Source organism: Rhinoraja longicauda, chromosome 18, assembly GCF_053455715.1.
Source record: "Rhinoraja longicauda isolate Sanriku21f chromosome 18, sRhiLon1.1, whole genome shotgun sequence".
Taxonomy (NCBI): domain Eukaryota; kingdom Metazoa; phylum Chordata; class Chondrichthyes; order Rajiformes; family Arhynchobatidae; genus Rhinoraja; species Rhinoraja longicauda.
Window position 1 is genome coordinate 29100222 of NC_135970.1, and position 19525 is coordinate 29119746.

The 19525-nt window shown below is 46.4% G+C and overlaps 1 protein-coding gene across 2 annotated transcripts in view; it reads right to left on the minus strand.

Moving 5' to 3' along the window:
- Positions 1-1318: 1318 nt before the first annotated feature.
- Positions 1319-19525, minus strand: part of LOC144602113 (cytosolic 5'-nucleotidase 1A-like) — a 37663-nt gene continuing 19456 nt past the window's right edge. Inside the window, exons 4-8 of one of the 2 annotated variants that reach the window (XM_078414821.1) lie at positions 17330-17459; positions 14457-14579; positions 11739-11917; positions 3102-3428; positions 1319-1906 (exon numbers count right to left, since the gene is read on the minus strand). In XM_078414821.1, coding sequence (XP_078270947.1) covers positions 3123-3428; positions 11739-11917; positions 14457-14579; positions 17330-17459 — 738 coding nt within the window. In that variant the 3' untranslated portion in view covers positions 1319-1906; positions 3102-3122. Of the gene's footprint in view, positions 3429-11738; positions 11918-14456; positions 14580-17329; positions 17460-19525 lie in introns of both variants that reach the window. The other variant, XM_078414820.1, reaches the window with a different exon arrangement.

The window sequence follows — 19525 nt, forward strand, 5'->3', positions numbered from 1 at the left end:
CCGGTCGGGCGCTCCAAGCCGCACAACGTTTGAACAGCCCTGACCCGGGGTGATTGGCCTCTAAATTGTCCCGAATGTATAGGACAGCTCAAGAGACCCCGGCTCGATCCTGACCTCAGTGGGGTTTGTACGTTCTCCCTGCGACCGCGTGGTTTTTCCTCCGGGTGCTCTGGTTTCCTCCCACATCCCAAAGACCTGTGGGTTTGTTGGTTAATTGCCCCTGTAAATTACCCCTTAGTGTGCAAGGAGTGGATGAGAAAGTGGGATAACTTAGAACGTGTGAATGGGTGCTCGATAGTCGGCATGGACTCGGTGGGACGAAGGGGCTGTTTCACGGCCAACAGTATATCTAAAGTTTTAGTTCAGTTTAGTTTAGAGATACAGCGTGGAAATAGGCCCTTCTGCCCACCAAATCTTCGCTGACCAACAATCACCCCATACCTTAGTTCTGTCCTATACACTCGAGACAATTTAGAGGCCAATTAGCCTACAAATCCGAACGTTTTTGGACTGTGGGAGAAAACCGGAGCACGCTGAGAAAGCCCACCTGGAACGTACAAACTCCATACAGACAGCACTCTTAGTCAGAATCGAAACCGGGTCTCTGGCGCTATCAGGCAGCAGCTTTACTGCTGCGCCACTGTGCCGCCCAAACACTAAATTAAACATACGCTGTGTGTACTCTAACCCACCATGGCTTGAAGCCAAATACAGTTTGAACCGAACTGCATTTTGCACATTTGTGGGTTCATTTTGTAGACTCAGAGCACATAACTAGTTCATTCTTTGGATAGGACAGAATAAGGAGCATACTGGGCCCCACTCATTCCTTACCATGCATAATATCAGCAACAGCAAATTATTATCAATAGAAATGTAACCGAATAGTTCAAGAATCTGAAAGAAGCAACTTGAGGTCAGTTGGTCTTTTCCTGCCTATCGATTTTCCTGCCTATCGATTTTCCTGCCTATCGATTTTACTTGTAAAATTACAAGCACCACATATCTAAATAGACTTTTTCGTTACTTACAGTATTAGTTCACAATGGCACTGTAATAGTGAATAGCATTGTACAATTGGATTGAATTGATTCTTTACTGAAATTCTTGAGAAGTTTCGATCTTTAACTGTACCTGTGTAATTATCAGTACTTTTATTGATAAGGACTGGATCCTAATTCCAAACAGACATGTTCAGTACAATATGATAGGCTACAAATTTTAAAATGCTAAAAACCCAATTGAGTAATGGAAATAAATCCTTTTTTACGCCTCTTATTGTGAATCAAAACATAGACTGTGTTATTACATATCGAAGGTATTTATTCACAAAATGCTGGAGTAACTCAGCAGGTCAGGCAGCATCATAGGAGAGAAGGAATGGGTGACGTTTCGGGTAGAGACCCTTCTTCAGACTGATTACATATAAAATGCTAGCAAGGTATGTCATATTTCAACGTGTAGACATGTAGAAGAGTAGAATCATTGCCAGTATCTTACATGGCATAAGCCCTCTACTATTGCTACCCTTTCCATGGCCCAAATACCAAATCCTGGAAGTAGTTATTAGCCCATTGAAGTAGCTTTAATGAGCCAAGATCCTTGCGACAAATTCTACTTAGCCTAATAATGGCTCCTTTTCTTTATACTTTAAAACTGTGCCAAAGTAAGTGTTAAAAATAAGAGAACGGCAAATTAATGGAATTGAAATATGATGCGGGGTGGGTGTATGGGACAATCTGCCAGAGGAGGTAGTTGAGGCAGGTACAATAACAACACTTAAATAACAATACAGATTGGAAAGGTTTTGTGGGATATGGGCCAAATGGGGCAAGTATGATGGGGCTTCTTGGATGGTTGCATTGGACGAGTTGGGCCGCAGGGCCTGTTTCCATGCTGTCTGACCCTATGAAGGAAAACAAAAATAAAAGCTGGAACTGAAGTGAACAAAACCAAGTCAACAACGTCAGGATTGTTGGCGTCTACTTTTCATTCGACCCTGGTTGACCTGGTATAAACGTTAGCACCTCGAGGCCCTGAACGATAGGGAGAGGTTGAGCAGGCTAGGAATCTATTCCTTGGAGCGCAGGAGGATGAGGGGTGATATTACCGAGGTGTATAAGATTATGAGAATAGATCAGGTAAACACACAGAGCCTTTTAGCCAGAGTAGGTGAATTAAGAACGTGAGGAGATAGGTTTAAGGTGAGAGGGGGGAAGATTTAATAGGAACCTGAGCGGTAACTATCTGTTTTACACAGAGGGTGGTGGGTGTATGGAATGAGCCACCAGAGGAGGTAGTTAAGGCAGGCACCATCACAACATTTACATTTTTCTTTGAGAAGATAGTTTTCGAGGGATATGGGCCAAGCGCAGGCAGGCGGGACTAGTGTAGATGGGGCATGTTGGTCGGTGTGAGCAAGTTGGGCTGAAGGGCCTGTTTCCATGCTGTATGACTATGGCTGGCTCTCTGATCGAATCACTTTTCCCCTGAATTTTTTGATCACAAGTTGCACGTGGCACAAATGGTTGTAAGAAAAGGGACTAACCTTTAAGCACGTTCCTTCGCGGGCAAAGTGAACAGATGAATGAAGTAAGACTTGGGAAGGAAGGCTGCAAAGACGCAAGGGAAACATGTCAACCATTCAATCCGGCTCGATGTGTATTTTGGCAATTTGTACGTATGCAGCCCACGGTTTAATAGGTGAAAGATCTCACAGTCTGCCTGGGTGTGACAAGCACCATAATTGTTGAGCTACTTGCCTTAAGAAAGAATCATTGGAAATTACCAACCCCCCCCAAACCTACTGGAACACCCACCACCTCAATCTATTTATATCCAGCTGGCACTGGACTTTGAAAATGGCGCCAAGACCAGGCGACTCTTGTAGGCTGTCTCAATGGACTATTTCTGTATGCTTTAGTTTAATTGGGAATTGTGCTTAGGTATGGCGACATTTCATTGAACTGTATGCAAAAATAAAAAGAATTTCACCGTGCGTTTGTACACGTGACGATAAAGCATCATTGATGGTTAGCATTAATTAGCATTAAGAGAGAACCACTGGAAAATGTCACCCCCCCCCCCCAAAAAAAACCTACCATTGCAACCATCATCTCAGTCTATTTACACCCACTTAGAACGAGGCCGGCGGGAATCCCGTGCTCACGAGCTCCGCGGATGTTGCCCAGATTATCGTCAAAGAAAATGTGAGGTTTAATTTGAGCTAAGATGGGGCCTTTTGGGGAGCCGGCCATGAAGAAGGCTTCGTCGATCTGGAGTCCCCAGTCACGCAGGGTATTAATGGCTCGTGCGCCCATCTCAGCGCCACTCCTCGCGGTCACCAGGTACGTGCAGATTGGGTCATCCTCCGGGGAAAACCTCTTCTTCATCTCCCCAAGTTTCATGGCAAACACTTTGAATGGGCCCTGTCAACAAGAAAGGCCGAAGGATCAGTGGGTGACAACTTTGTAAGTTACAGGAGCAGAATTAAGCCTACTACAAGTAGACTTCAGATACAGCGTGGAAACAGGCCCTTCGGCCCACTGTTTCGCTTAATTTATCTATTGTCACGTGTGACAAGGTACAGTGAAAAGCTTTTGTTGCATGCGAACCAGTCATCGGAAAGACAACACGTGATTACAATCGAGCCATTCACAGTAAACAGATACATGATAAAGGGAATAACTTGAATAACGTCTAGTGCAAAATAAAGCCAGTAAAGACCAGTCAAAGATTGTCCGAGGGTCTCCAATGAGGTAGATGGTAGTTCAGGTAGTAGTCCGTGCCGACCAGCGATCATCCCGTACACCACCACTATCCTAAATACCAGGGGCAATTTAAAATTTACAGATGCCAATTAACCCACAAAACCGACACGTCTTTGGAGTGTGGGAGGAAACTGGAGCACCCGGAGAAAACCCTCGCGGTCTAGAGGAGAATGCACAAATTTCGTACAGACATCACCGACAGTCAGAATCGAACCCAGGGCTCTGGCTCTGGCGCTGTAGGACAGCAAGTCTACCGCTGTGCCACCAAGCAGCCCTTCCCACTCTCAAAAAAACAAATGTTGTTGAAATAAAGAGAAACAATAGGAACTCGGGTATGATAAAAGATTGAGCTACAAGGAATTGCAGAATGCTGGTTTGCAACAAAAGACAAAGTGCTTGGGTAACTCAGCAAACTTTGGAAAGGGTGCATAGGAGATTGGCAGAATGATGACTGGATCAGGGAGCATTAGTTACTTGGGTTCTTTTTTCTGGAAGGGGAGACCTGGTAGAAGTATATAAAATTATGAGAGGCATGGACAAGGTAGACAATCAGAATGATGTTTTTCCCAGGATGGAAAACCTAAACTCTAGAAGGCATGTTTTTTAAGATGTGAGCGGCAAAGTGTAAAGGAGTTGTGCGCGGCAAGTTTTTTTTATAACAGAGTGGTGGGTGCCTGGAACGCACAGCTATGGGTAGTGGAGGAGGTAGATACGACAGAGGCGTTTAGAAACATAGAAAAATAAGTGCAGGAGTAGGCCATTCAGCCCTTCAAGCCAGCACCGCCATTCAACATCCAGTGAATTGGCCTCCACTGTCTTATGTGGCAGAGAATTCCACAGATTCACAACTCTCTGAGTGAATTTTTTTCCCCTCATCTCAGTCCTAAAAGGCCTACTCCTTATTCTTAAACTATGACCCCTGGTTCTGGACTCCCCCAACATTGGGAACATTTTCCTGCATCTAGCCTGTCCAAACGCTTAAGAATTTTTATGTTTCTATAAGATCCCCTCTCATCCTTCCATATTCCAGTGAATACAAGCCCAGTCGACCCATTCTTTCATCATATGTCAGTCCTCCCATCCTGGGAATGAACCTGGTGAACCTATGCTGCACTCCCTCAATAGCAATAATGTCCTTCCTCAAACTAGGAGACCAAAATTACACACAATACTCCAGGTGCGGCCTGTACAACTGCAGTAGGACCTCCTTGCTTCTAAACTCAAATCCTCTCGCATTGAAGGCCAACATGCCATTAGCTTTCTTTGCTGCCTGCTGTACCTGCATGCTTACTTTCAGTGACTGATGTACAAGAACACCCAGGTCTCATTGCACCTCCCCTTTTCCTAATCTGACACCATTCAGATAATAATCCTTTCCTGTTCTTGCCACCAAAGTGGATAACCTCACATTTATCCACATTATACTGCATCTGCCATGCATCTGCCCACTCACCCAACCTATCCAAGTCACCCTGCATCCTCATAGCATCCTCATCGCAGCCCACATTGCCACCCAGCTTTGTGTCATCCGCAAACTTGGAGATGTCACATTTAATTCCCTCGTCTAAATCGTTTATATTGTAAATAACTGGGGTCTCAGCACTGAGCCTTGTGGCACCCCACTAGTCACTGCCTGCCATTCTGAAAAGGACCCGTTAATTCCTACTCTTTGCTTCCGAACTGCCAACCAGTTCGCTATGCATGTCAATACCCTACCCCAATACCATGTGCTCTAATTTTGCACACTAATCTCTTGAGTGGGACCTTGTCAAAAGCTTTTTGAAAGTTCAGATACACCACATCCACTGGCTCTCCCTTATACATTCCACTTGGTACATGCTCAAAACATTCCAGAAGATTAGGCAAGCATGATTTCCCTTTCATAAATCCATGCTGACTTTGACTGATCCTTTCACTGCTTTCCAAATGCGCTACGATAACATCTTTAATAATTAACTCCAGCATCTTCCCCACTACCGAATTAAGGCTAACTGGTCTATAATTCCCCATTTTCTCTCTCCCTCATTTCTTAAAAAGTGGAGTTACATTGGCTACCCTCCAGTCCACAGGAACTGATCCAGAGTTGAGAGAACATTGGAAAATGATCACCAATGCATCCTTGAGTACTCTGGGATGCAGACCATCAGGCCCTGGGGATTTATCTGCCTTCAGTCTCAACAGTTTACCTAACACCATTTCCTGTCCAATGTGGATTCCCTTCAGTTCCTCCCTCCCACTAGATCCTCAGTCGCCTCGTATTTCTGGGAGATTGTTTGTGTCTTCCTTTGTGAAGACAGAACCAAAGTACTCATTTAACTGTTCTGCCATTTCCTTGTTTACCATTATAAATTCACCTGTCTCCGATTGTAAGGGACCTACATTTGTCTTCACTAATTTTTTCCTTTTTGCATATCTAAAGAAGCTTTTGTAGTCATTTTTTATATCCCCGCAAGCTTTCTTTCATACTCTTTCCCCCCCCCTCTTAATTAACCCCTTTGTCTTCCTCTGACGAGTTCTAAATTTCTCTCAGTCCTCCAGCCAATTTTTGTGCCTTTTCCTTGGATTTAACACTATCCTTGATTTCCCTCGTAACCACGGTTGAGCCGTCTTCCCGGTTTTATTTTTTGGAGTTCATCCATGCGGTCTTTAAATCTTTGCCATTGCATCTCCACCGTCAATCCTTTTTAGTATAATTTGCCAGTCTACCTAGCCAATTCCCATCTCCTTCAAAGTCTCCTTTCTTTAAGTTCAGGACCCTAGTCTCTGTACTAATTGCATCACTCTCCATCTTAATGGAGAATTCCACCATATTATGGTCACTGTTGCCCAAGGGGCTCTGCACAACAAGATCGCTAACTAATCCTTTCTCATTACACAATACCCAGTCTCGGATGGCCTGCCCTCTGGTCAGTTCTTCTACATATTGGTTTAAAATACCAACCCGTATAATTTCCAGTAAATCCTCCTCCCCAGCGCTGCTACTAAGTTGGTTGGCCCAATCTATATGTAGATTAAAGTCACCCATGATAACTGCTGTACCTTTGCTACCCGCATCCCTAATTTCCTGCTTGTTGCTATCCCCAACCTCCCTACTGCAGTTTGGTGGTCTGTATACAACTCCAACGAGCGTTTTCTGCCCTTGGCTATTTCGCAGTTCTACCCATACCGATTCTACAGCACCAAGCTAATGTCTCTCCTTGCTATTGCATTAATGCCATCCCACCTCCTCTTCCTTTCTGTCTATCCTTCCTGAATATTGAATACCCCTGCATGTTTAGCTCCCAGCCTTGGTCACCCTGGAACCATGTCTCTGTAATTCCAACTATATCATATTCCTTAACTACTAACTGCACATTCAATTTATCCACCTTATTACGAATGCTCCTCGCATTAAGGCACAAAGCTTTCTGGTTTGTTTTTCTTATCTCTCTTCTACATTTGCTTCTGTCCTCTTTTTATGGCCCTCTGTCTCCTTGGATTGATTCCCATCCCCCTGCCCTGCGAGTTTAAACGTGACCTTTCCTACACTCTGTTCCCCGTTAGCTGCACAGATACCCGTCCATGTTGTTGACTCCATCTCCCCACTGTTTAGTTTAAACCCACCTATGTAGCACTAGCAAACCTGCCTGCCAGGATGTTGGTCCCCTTCCAATTAAGGTGCAACCCATCCCTTTTGTACAGGTCACTCCTGCCCCAGAAGAGATCCCAGTGATCGAGAAATCTAAATCCCAGCCCCCTGCACCAACTCCTCAGCCACACATTCAGATCTCCTATCTCCCTGTCCCTACTGTGACCAGCACGAGGTACTGGAAGCCACCCAGAGATAACCACACAAGAAGTCCTGCTTTTCAGCTTCCTACATAGTTCTCTATACTCACATTGCAGAGCCTCCTTCCTCTTCTTACCCACGTCATTTGTGCTTACACGCACAACTACTTCCGGCTGCTCGCCTTTCCTCTCGAAGATGTTCTGAAGTCGGTCTGCGACGTCTTGGACCCGGCACCAGGGAGGCAACACACCATCCTCGAGTCTCGCCTGTCACCACAGAATCTCCTGTCCACACCTCTGACAATGGAGTCACCTATCACTATGGCTCTGCCTGACGTCGGTCTCGCCGGTCGAGCCTCAGCGCCAGGATTCGAGTCACAGACCTGTCCATCGCTCGGACTGGAAGCGTCGTCTGCCCCGACAGCTTCCATGAGGGTGTACCTCTTTTCAAGAGACACTTCCACAGAGGTCTCCTGCACTTGTTTCATCTCCTTCCTTTCCGTCTCCGACCGTCGCACCCCCTGTACTCTTGGAGTGACGACCTCACTGTAGGTCCTGTCCAGGAAGCTTTTGTCTTCCCGGATGGACCGCAGTTCATCCAGTTGCTGCTCCAGTTCCCAAACTCAGTCCCTGAGGAGCTGCATCTGGACACAGTTCCCACAGGTGTAGTGGTCAGTGACACCAACGGTGCCCCTGACTTCCTACATCCTGCAACAAATGCACTACAATAATATTCCTGCCATCACAAGTTTAAATATTTCAATTAAATTAAACACACAACCAATTAAATGTGGCCTCCTATCCTCAGCCTCCTCGTCTCAGACTCTTGAGCCAAATACTTACACTTTACCTCTCCAAGGCACTTCACCTCAACAAGGCCGCTCCCAACCGGCCCGCTCCCAACAGGGCCGCTCCCAACAGGGCCGCTCCCAACCGGGCCGCTCCCAACCGGGCCGCTCCCAACAGGGCCGCTCCCAACAGGGCCGCTCCCAACAGGGCCGCTCCCAACAGGGCCGCTCCCAACAGGGCCGCTCCCAACAGGGCCGCTCCCAACAGGGCCGCTCCCAACCGGGCCGCTCCCAACCGGGCCGCTCCCAACCGGGCCGCTCCCAACCGGGCCGCTCCCAACCGGGCCGCTCCCAACCGGGCCGCTCCCAACAGGGCCGCTCCCAACAGGGCCGCTCCCAACAGGGCCGCTCCCAACAGGGCCGCTCCCAACAGGGCCGCTCCCAACAGGGCCGCTCCCAACAGGGCCGCTCCCAACAGGGCCGCTCCCAACAGGGCCGCTCCCAACAAGGCCGCTCCCAACAAGGCCGCTCCCAACAAGGCCGCTCCGATACACCTGAACTTAATTTTATCTAATCAGGTCAACTATCCGCTTGACTAATTAGGATGTCTCAGCCAATCCACTCCCTCGCTGGTCTGGCTGCTGCTCCTCTGCGACGCTCAAGGTCATTGCCCCGGGCTGTCTCTTGCGTTCGTTTTAAAGCTCTCGAACTTTACTCACCTAGGATAAAGCCTTCCTTCAGGCAATCCACTCACTCGCTGATTTTTGGTTAGGCACATGGATATGCATGGATTGGACATGAGATGGCCATGGCACAGACTTTGTTGGCCGAAGGGCTTCTTCCTGTGCTGTACTCTTCTATGTATCGGCAAGGACTGCAGACGCTGGTTGTTCTATGTTCTATGTAACTTGACCGGTCCAATCTGAAGAAAGGTTGCGACCTGAAACGTTGCCTGCCCATTCCCTCCAGACGATGCCTGACCTGCTGAGCTTGTGTTTGTCTTGGGATTCCAGCATCTGCCTTTTCTTGAAATCGGATGTGTTGGTATTACAGCTGAGCAAAAGGGGATTATGTTGGCATGAGGGAGGAGCTGGCCAAAGTTGACTGGAAAGGGACCCTAGCAGGGGTGACGGTGGAACGGCAATGGCAGGAATTTCTGGGAATAATCCAGAAGATGCAGGATCTTTTCATTCCAAAGAGGACGCAAGATTCTAGGGGGAGAAAGAGGTGACCGTGGCTGACGAGGGAAGTCAAGGACAGTATAAAACTAAAAGAGAAGGCGTATAACATAGCATAGATTAGTGGGAAGCCAGAGGATTGAGAAGCTTTTCAAGAACAACAAAAGGCAACTAAAAAGGCAATACGGGGAGAAAAGATGAAATACAAAGGTAAGCCAGCAAATAATATAAAAGAGGATAGCAAGAGTTTGTTCTGTTATATAAAGAGTAAGAAAGAGGTAAGAGTGGAAGATGGGCCACTGGAGAATGATGCAGAGGTGATAATGGGGAATAAAGAAATGGCAGAGTCGTCAAATAACTTTTTTGCATCAGTCAATAGACAATAGGTGCAGGAGGAGGCCATTCGGCCCTTCGAGCCAGCACCGCCATTCAATGTGATCATGGCTGATCATTCTCAATCAGTACCCCGTTCCTGCCTTCTCCCCATACCCCATGACTCCGCTATCCTTAAGAGCTCTATCCAGCTCTCTCTTGAATGCATTCAGAGAATTGGCCTCCACTGACTTCTGTAGGCAGAGAATTCCACAGATTCACAACTCTTCACAGTGGAAGACACCAGCAACGTGCCTGAAATTCAAGAGAGTCAGGGGTGGAAGTTAGTAGAGAGGCTATTTCAAGGGAGAAGGTGCTTGGGAAGCTGAACGGGCTGAAGGTGGATAAGTCACCTGGGCCAGATGGACTGCACCCTCGGGTTCTCAAAGAAGTGGCTTTAGAGATTGTGGAGGCACTGACAGTGATATTTCAAGAATCACTAGAGGTCCCAGATGATTGGAAAATTGCCAATGTTACCCCGCTGGCAAGAAGGGATCAAAGCAGAATAGCCTTTGATAAGGTGCCACACATGAGGCGGCTAAGTAAGATGAGAGCCCACAGTATGAAAGTGAAGATACTAGCATGGATAGCAGGCTGGCTGGATGTCAGAAGACAAAGAGTGACTATAAAGGGTTTTTTTCTGGTTGGCTGCCAGTGACTAGTGGAGTTCCGCAAGGGTCGGTGCTGGGGCCGCTACTCTTCACGTTTGGACAAAGGGATTGAAGGCTTTCTGGCCAAGTTTGCGGATTATATGAAAATATGTGAAAGGGCAGGTAGTGTAGAGAAAGCAGGGACCTTGCAGAAGGACTTGGACAGGTTGGGAGAGTGGGCAGAGAAGCAGCAGATGGAATATAGCGTAGCAAAGTGTGGAGTCATGCATTTTGGTAGTAGGAATAAAGGCGTAGACTATTTTCTAAATGGGGAGAGAATCCAGAAATCGGAAGTGCAAAGGGATTTGGGTGTGCTAGTGCAGGATGCCCAAAAAGTTAACCTGTAAGTCGAATCGGTAGTAAAGGAAGCAAAATCAATGCTAGCATTTATTTCAAGAGGGCTTGTATACACAAACAGGGATGTAATGCTGAGGCTCTATAAGGTGCTGGTCAGGCCGCATTTGGAATATTGTGAGCAACTTTGGGCACCGTATCTGAGGAAGGATGTGCTGGCTCTGGAGAGGGCCCAGAGGAGGTTTACAAAAATGATCCCAGGAATGAGTAGGTTAATCTATGATGAGCATTTGTCGGCACTGGGCCTGTACTCGCTGGTGTTTAGAAGAATGAGGGGGGACCTCATACAGAAACATACAGAGTATTGAAAGGCTTGGATAGAATGGATGTTTCCACCAGAGGGAGAGTCTTGGACTAGACGTCATAGCCTCAGAATTAAAGGACGTTCTTTCAGAAAGGAGACGAGGAGAAATTTCTTTGGAGGATGGTGAATCTGTGGAATTCTTTGCCACAGAAGGCTGTGGAGGCCAAGTATTTTGTGGAGGATATTTTTTAAGGCAGAGAGAGATAGATTCTTGATAAGTACAGGTATCAGAGGTTATGGGGAGAAGGCAGGAGAATGGGGTTAGGAGGGAGAGATAGATCAGCCATGATTGAATGGCGGAGTAGACTTGATGGGCCGAATGGCCTAATACTACTATTCCTTATGACCTTATTGGAAATACAAGAGGGGAACACAAGTTGATATTCTCCAATACAGCAAACGCATTCACGATTGAATGGTGGAGTAGACGATGGGCCCAATGGCCTAATTCTACTCCTATCACCTTGTTTCTCTGGGGTTATGGATGGCTAAGTGCACATGCAAAACAAATCTCAATAACGTGACAATTTCTGATGGGATAAAATAAACCTTACTTCTCCCATGGGAATGTGCTTCTTGTCCTTCTCATACTTGATGACCCCCTCGAGACCCTTCTCTCTGAACACGACATCGGTCTCATCTGAGAACAAGACCGAATCTCCATCGAATGCCACCTTGAGTTGCTCCTTTGATATAGCTGAGGCTTGGTGAAACATAAGTGCTGCGGGGATTTCTGTGGAAGACCAACAACATACTTCAATGCATTAGGGAGGCTAGTTACCATCATTCCACCACTACAGTTGGCAATGATTAGGGAGGCACAATTTAGTTTAGTTCAGTATAGTGTCACGTGTACCGCGGTACAGTGAAAAGCTTTTGTTTGAAAGCTATCCAGTCATAGAAAAGACTAGGTGACGTTTCGGGTCGATTTCCTTCTTCAGCCTGAAGAAGGGCCTCGACACGAAAAGTCACCTATTCCGTTTCTCCAGAGATGTTGCCTGACCCACAGAGTTACTCCTGCTTTTTGTGTCTATCTTCGGTGTAAATCAGCATCTGTGGTTCCTTCCTACACAAAGAAAAGACTATACATGAATACAATCAAGCAGTCCACAGTGCAGTCTAGTTTCGTTTAGTGTGATGTGTGCTGAGGTACAATGAAAAGCTATCGTTGTGTGCTAATCAGTCAGCGGAAAGACTATACATGATCACAATGAGCTGCCCAATGTACAGATGCATGATAAACGTGCATAGAAACATAGAACATAGAAAATAGGTGCAGGAGTAGGCCATTCGGCCATTCGAGCCTGCACCGCCATTCAATATGATCATGGCTGATCATCCAACTCAGTATCCCGTACCTGCCTTCTCTCCATACCCCCTGATTCCTTTAGCCACAAGGGCCACATCTAACTCCCTCTTAAATATAGCCAATGAACTGGCCTCAACTACCTTCTGTGGCAGAGAATTCCAGATTCACCACTCTCTGTGTGAAAAAAAACGTTCTCATCTCGGTCCTAAAAGACTTCCCCCTTATCCTTAAACTGTGACCCCTTGTTCTGGACTTCCCCAACATCGGGAACAATCTTCCTGCATCTAGCCTGTCCAACCCCTTAAGAATTTTGTAAGTTTCTATAAGATCCCCCCTCAATCTTCTAAATTCCAGCGAGTACAAGCCGAGTCTATCCAGTCTTTCTTCATACGAAAGTCCTGCCATCCCTGGAATCAATTTGGTGAACCTTCTCTGTACTCCCTCTATGGCAAGAATGTCTTTCCTCAGATTAGGAGACCAAAACTGTACGCAATACTCCAGGTGTGGTCTCACCAATGCCCTGTACAACTGCAGCAGAACCTCCCTGCTCCTATACTCAAATCCCTTCGCTATGAATGCCAACATACCATTCACTTTCTTCACTGCCTGCTGCACCTGCATGCCTACTTTCAATGACTGGTGCACCACGACACCCAGGTCTCGTTGCATCTCCCCTTCTCCTAATCGGCCACCATTCAGGTAATAGTCTGCTTTCCTGTTCTTGCCACCAAAGTGGATAACCTCACATTTATCCACATTATACTGCATCTGCCATGCATTTGCCCACTCACCTAACCTAACCTTTAAGTGCAAGATAAGGTCCGGTAAGATCTAATTAGAGATAGCCCGAGGGTCTCCAATGAAATAGATGGTAGCTCAGGACCGCTTTCTAGTTGTTGATAGTTCAGTTGCCTGATAACAGCTGGGAAGAAACTGTCCCAGCATCCGAAGGTGTGCATTTTCACGCTTCTGTACAGTGGTGCAGCTGGTAGAGCTGCTGCCTCTCAGTGCTAGAGACCCAGGTTCCATCCTGACCCTTGGGTGTAGTTTGCATGTTCTTCCTGTGACCGCATAGGTTTCCTCCAGGTGCTCCAGTTTCCTCCCCCATCCCAAAGACATGTGGGTTTGCAGGTTAATTGGTCTCTGTAAATTGCCCCGAGTGTGTCGGGAGTGGATGGGAAAGTGGGATAACATAGAATTAGTGTGAAGAGGTGATCGATGGTTGGCATGGACTCGGTGGACCGAAGGGCCTGTTTCCATGCTGTATCTCGAAACAAAACTGGACCCAATGCCCTTAAGCTTGCATAATAAATTTGAAAAGATACAGAGTGCTGGAGTAACTCAGCGGGTCAGGCAGCATCTCTGGAGAACATGAAGAGGTGACATTTCGGGTCGGGAACCTCCTTCAACCTGATTGTCGGAGGGAAAAAAGCTGGAAGAGAGGTGGGTACAGGACAAAGCCTGGCCAGTGATAGGTGGATACAGGTGAGGGAAGCTTAGATTGGCAAGTGGTTGGACAAAGGCCAGAGATGAAAAGACCATCTACAGTTAAACCCTGCTCTTCTGTATCCACCACCTATCACTGGCCAGGCGTAGTCCTGTTCTCATCTCTCTTCCGTCTTTCTCTCCCAAAGGTCCCATTCATGGTCCTCATGGAACCCCATCAGATCGCACCCCGACTAATATTTATATTAATATTGACTAATATTTTAGTTGAAATTCCCAGCTTTAGCCATTCTTTCCCTGAAGCACTTACAACACTTAATTACCCGCTCCCCGAATACACTCCAAAGACTTAGAGTTTTGTCGGTTAATTGGCTTACTCGAATTGCAAACTGTCCCCAGTGTGTGTAGGATAGCATTAGTGTGCGGGGATCTCCGGTTGGCACGGACTCGGTGGGCCGAAGGGCCTGTTTCCGCGCTGCGACTCTAAAACTTAAAAACGAAAACAAAAGACACTTACGTCTTTTCAGTGCATTGCACACAGAGGTCTCACACCCTGAAAGGAACAGCAGAACATTCTGAGACTTCAAGTATGGCGAAGGGTCGTTTCCATTCAAGAAGCAAAATTTGCTAATGTCCAAACCTGCAAAAGAAACGCAACGTGTGGAGCAAAGTCTGGAATAAGGGCCGACAGGCGTTACGCTTTCAGAGTGAGATCCCGCCACTCGCCATTCAAGTTTTCGGTCAGTTCAATTTTGTTTTTAGATTCTTAGTTCTGAAGTCAGTGGATGCAAATTCAAGACTCACTACATAAGTCTACCTACTCACTACATAGACCCAAGATCAAAAATATTAAGGCGTGCAAGACGCAACTGCACTGGCTGGTTTACACCCAAGGTAGACACAAAATGCTGGGGTTATTCACCGGGTCAGGCAGCATCTCTGGAGAAAAGGAATAGGTGACATGTTGGGTTGTAACCTTTCAGACTGAAAGATGGTGGTGGGAGGACAGAACCAGAAGGGGAAGGACGGATAGTGAGAGAGGGAGGGTTTTTGGTAATTATGCTATAAAGATGAACATAAAGATGACCAAGAGCAGAGGAATCAAGTACCAGAGGACATAGGTTTAAGGTGATGGGGGGGATTTAATAGAAACCCGAGGGGGAACACATTTTTGTTTAGTTTTTAGTTTAGAAGGTGTATGGAATTGAGGCAGGTACGGTCACAACGTTTAAAAAACATGGATAGGATAGGTTTGGAGGGATATGGGCCAAAAGCAGACAGGTGGGACTAGAGTAGAAAGGGTGTGTTGGTTGGCATGTGCAAGTTGAGCCGAAGGTCCTGTTTCCATGCTGCATGACCCTACGAACCTATAATATTTACAAAGAGGAACAGAGGTAGTTCTCCAGTTTGTTGTATAACATTTGTCACCACTGTCTCACAGCACAGTGACCTGGGTTCGATCCTGACCTCAGGTGCTGTCTGTGCGGTGTTTGCACGTTCTCCCTGTGATCCTGCGAGTTCCCTCCGGGTGCTCTGGCTTCCTCCCACATCCCAAAAGACATGCGGTTTTCCAGGTTAATTGGCCTCCGTAAATAGCCCCCAAGTGTATAGGGTGTGGTTGCGGAAGTGGGATAACAGAGAACTAGTATGAACGGGTGGGTGATCGGTGGTTGGCATGGACATGTGGGTCAAAATGCCCATTTCCATGGTGTATCCATGCCCAAACGAGGAGTGCAGAAGGGGATACAGGAGGCAGCGCCAGGTGCACCTAAAATCCTGAGGTGCCAGCTCTCAGTGATGTTGTAATGCAGGAAAACTGCATGCTAACCTGCAAAAACCAGTGTAAAAGTGACAGAAAGACACAAGGAACTGCAGATGTGGGAATCTTGAGCAATGCACCAAGTGTTGTGGAGCTTCAGTGTGCTCCTTAGTCTGGAATGGGCCAGTCGGCAACAGTTCCTCCAACACTTTGTGTTTTGCTCAAGATTCCCGCATCTGCAGTTCCTTTGCACGAGTTGTTGCGCAATAGGCAGAGTTGTGTGACCCACAAATCAACAGTCTACTGTCCTATCACATGAATGATGGTCAGTCTGAAGAAGGGTCTCGACCCAAAACGTCACCCATTCCCTCTCTCCTAGATGCTGCCTGACCTGCTGAGTTACTCCAGCATTTTGTGATACCTTCGACATAAATGATGGTGGTCAAGTCAAGTTGAGATTATTGTGTAGTGCTACAACAGAAATCTTGCTTGCAGCATCACCTACACATATTCTCAAAGACAACACAAAAATACACACATCCATCTGAGGATGGATGTGCTGGCATTGGAGAAGGTCCAGAGGAGGTTTATGAGAATGATCCCAGGAATGATTGGGTGTTGAGTATGATGTGTGTTTGATGGCACTGGACTGCACTCACTGGAGTTTAGAAAGACGAGGAGGGACCTCACTGGAACTTACCGAAATAGTGAAAGGCCGGGATAGAGTAGATGTGGAGAGGAAGTTTCAACTAGTGGGAGAGTCTAGTACCAGAGAGCACCCATCTCAGAATAAAAGGACATACCTTTAGAAAGGAGATGAGGAGACATTTCTTTAGCCTTTAGGTGGTGAATCTGTGAAATGTCTTGCCACAGACAGCTGTGGAGGCCAAGTCAGTGGATATTTTTAAGGCGGAGATTGACAGGTACTTGATTAGTAAGAGTGTCAAGGGCTATGGGGAGAAGGCAGGCTATTGGGTTTGAGAGGGAAAGATAGGTTAGCCATGATTGAATGGCGGAGAAGACTCGATGGGCCAAATGGCCTACTTCTGATTCTATGACTTACGAGCATGAAGAAAAAGACTGTGCAGTAAATAAGACATCAGAGCATGAACACAACTAGGAAACTAGTCCATGGTAGTGCAAAAGGTGGTCCGTTGTGTTCAATTGCTGAGGTAGGATTAGGGTTGTGTGGGTCAGTTAGAGAGTTGTAGGAATGTAACTGTTCCTGAACCTGGTGGTGAGGTATATGTTCCAAAACCACACGGTAAGGTGACTGCAGTAATCTTTCCAAAAATTAAATAATTTAACATACTTAAAGTTACTAGTTATTTAAAAGTGATGTGTGAAGTAATCTGTGGAAGAATACTTCTCAACAGTTTTATGTTCCTCTTCACAAAATGTGAAAGTGAAGTTGCTAAAAGAGGGTAAAATGCCGTCTTTTAAAAAAATAATGTATAGATGGAACATAGAACAGTATAGCAAAGGAACAGGCTCTTCGGCCTACAATGTACATGCCGAACACGGTGCCAAAATGAACCAATCTCTTCTGCCTGCACGTGATCCATATCCCCACATTCTCTGCATATCCATGTGTCTATCATCAACACTTCAGTTGCGTTGTACTAACTCACCATAATAATTTACACTCTTAATGATCCTTGCACCTCCCCCAGCACTGTGAGTTGATAGAAGAATAATTTGAAAGAGTTGCTTTTCTTCGGGATTCAAGCTGAGTAATCTTTCATTGACCATGTGAATAGCCTAGAAGAGACAATGATGGGAGGTAAACTGCGCTCAAAGCGTATATAGATTACGCATCTATAATTTGCTGTTATTGTAAAAATTAACTGAGTGTTCATTTAAAGTTAAACATTATTAATAAAAGGCTTAGCACATCAAGTCAAAATCATACAATTAATTTGGTTAAAATGAAATACTAATTTAATTTTGTTTAGTACATAGCAACTGCATGGAAACAGGCCTCTCAGCTCACGGAGTCCACGCCGACCATTGATCAGCTGTTCGCACCAGTTCATGTTATCCCACTTTCTTATCCACCCCCGACACATTAGGTGCAATTTTACAGAGGCCAATTAACCACAAACCTGCATGTCTTTGGGATGTGAGGGGGGGGGGAGGGGGGGGGGGGGAACCGGAGCACCCGGAGGAAACCCACATGGTCACAGGGAGAACGTGCAAACTCCACACAGACAGACAGCACCCGAAGTCGGGATGGAACCTGGTTCTCTGGTTCCGTGAGGCAGCGGCTCCTGCAGCTGAATATGATGGTGGATATTCTGAGAGGTTGTTTATTTTTTGTTGTGGTGGTGCAGGATTAATAACATTTCTTGCTGTTCTTTAAATATTCCCAGGGCACCTTGAACACAAAGCACTGGAACAAACAGGCCGTGCTCCCAGTGTGACAGCTCATGCTGGTGAGTTCCCTAGAGAACACAACACAGGCAGCACTACACAGCGACATTCACCTGGATCCTGAGCTCTGGAGCATCCACACGGCTCAAAAATACTCATAATAATAATAATAATAATAAACATTTATTTTTTATAGCGCTTTTCCAAATGCTCAAAGACGCTTTACAAAAACAGTCAAGACATAAAAACAAACAGACAAACTATCCTGACGGAGAAGCGGCGAACAAATAGCGCCAGCGTCCTCTCACGTCAGGGTCCGGCAGTAGACAATAAAGAACACAAGACACACAATTACAATTTTTAACACGAACAGCCATCACAGTGATTGCTCCAGGCACACCCTCACTGTGATGGAAGGCAAAGAAAAGTCTTATCTCCTCCTCATTCTTCTCCCGTGGTGCCACGAGGTGATCGAGGCTCCCGACTTTTGAAGCCCCCACCGGGCGATGGAAGGTCCCAGGCCGAGCCGAGCAGGCCGATGAAGGTCCTGAGCCCCCACCGGGCGATGGTTCTCTGGGAACTTAACACCTCCCTTTACAGATATCACTAGGATCAGCTACCTGCAGGCCTGGATAGAGTGAATGTGGAGAGGATGTTTTTCCACCCGTGGGAGAGTCTAGGACCAGAGGCCACAGCCTCAGAATAAAAGGACGTACCTATAGAAAGGAAATGAGGATGAATTTCTTTGGTCAGAGCGTGGTGAATCTGTGGAATTCATTGCCACAGACGGCAGTGGAGGCCATGTGGAGTCAATAGATATGTTTAAGGTGGAGATTGACAGGTTCCTAATCAGTACGGGTGTCTGGGCTTATGGGGAGAAGGCAGGAGAATGGTTTTGAGAGGGAAAGATAGATCAGCCATAATTGAATGGTGGAGTAGACGTCATTGGCCAAAAGGCCTAATTCTGCTCCTATAACTTATGAACTGTAACTCTAATTTAAAAAATGTTACATTATAATTTTTAAAATATTTAAAATTTCAACATTTTGTTCTGACGGTCTCCCCAGCCAGTGCCACCCATCATTTTATATACTTCTGTCAGGCCTCCCCTCAACCTATGGTGAATCAGAGAAAGCAATCCAAGATTGTCCAACCTCTCCTTAAATCTAATACCCTCTCATTTAGTTTAGTTTAGAGATATAGTGAGGAAACAGGCCCTTCGGCCCAACGAGTCTGCAATCGCCCATATACTAGTTCCATCCTACACTATAGGGACAATTTACGGAAGACAATTAACCCACAAACCTGCACGTCTTTGGAACACGGAGCACGCGGTGAAAATTCATGCGGTCACAGGGAGAACGCGCAAACTCCACACAGATAGCACCCGTGGTCAGGATCGAACCCGGGTCTCTGGCGCTGAAAGGCAGCAACTCTGCAGCTGCGCCACAATG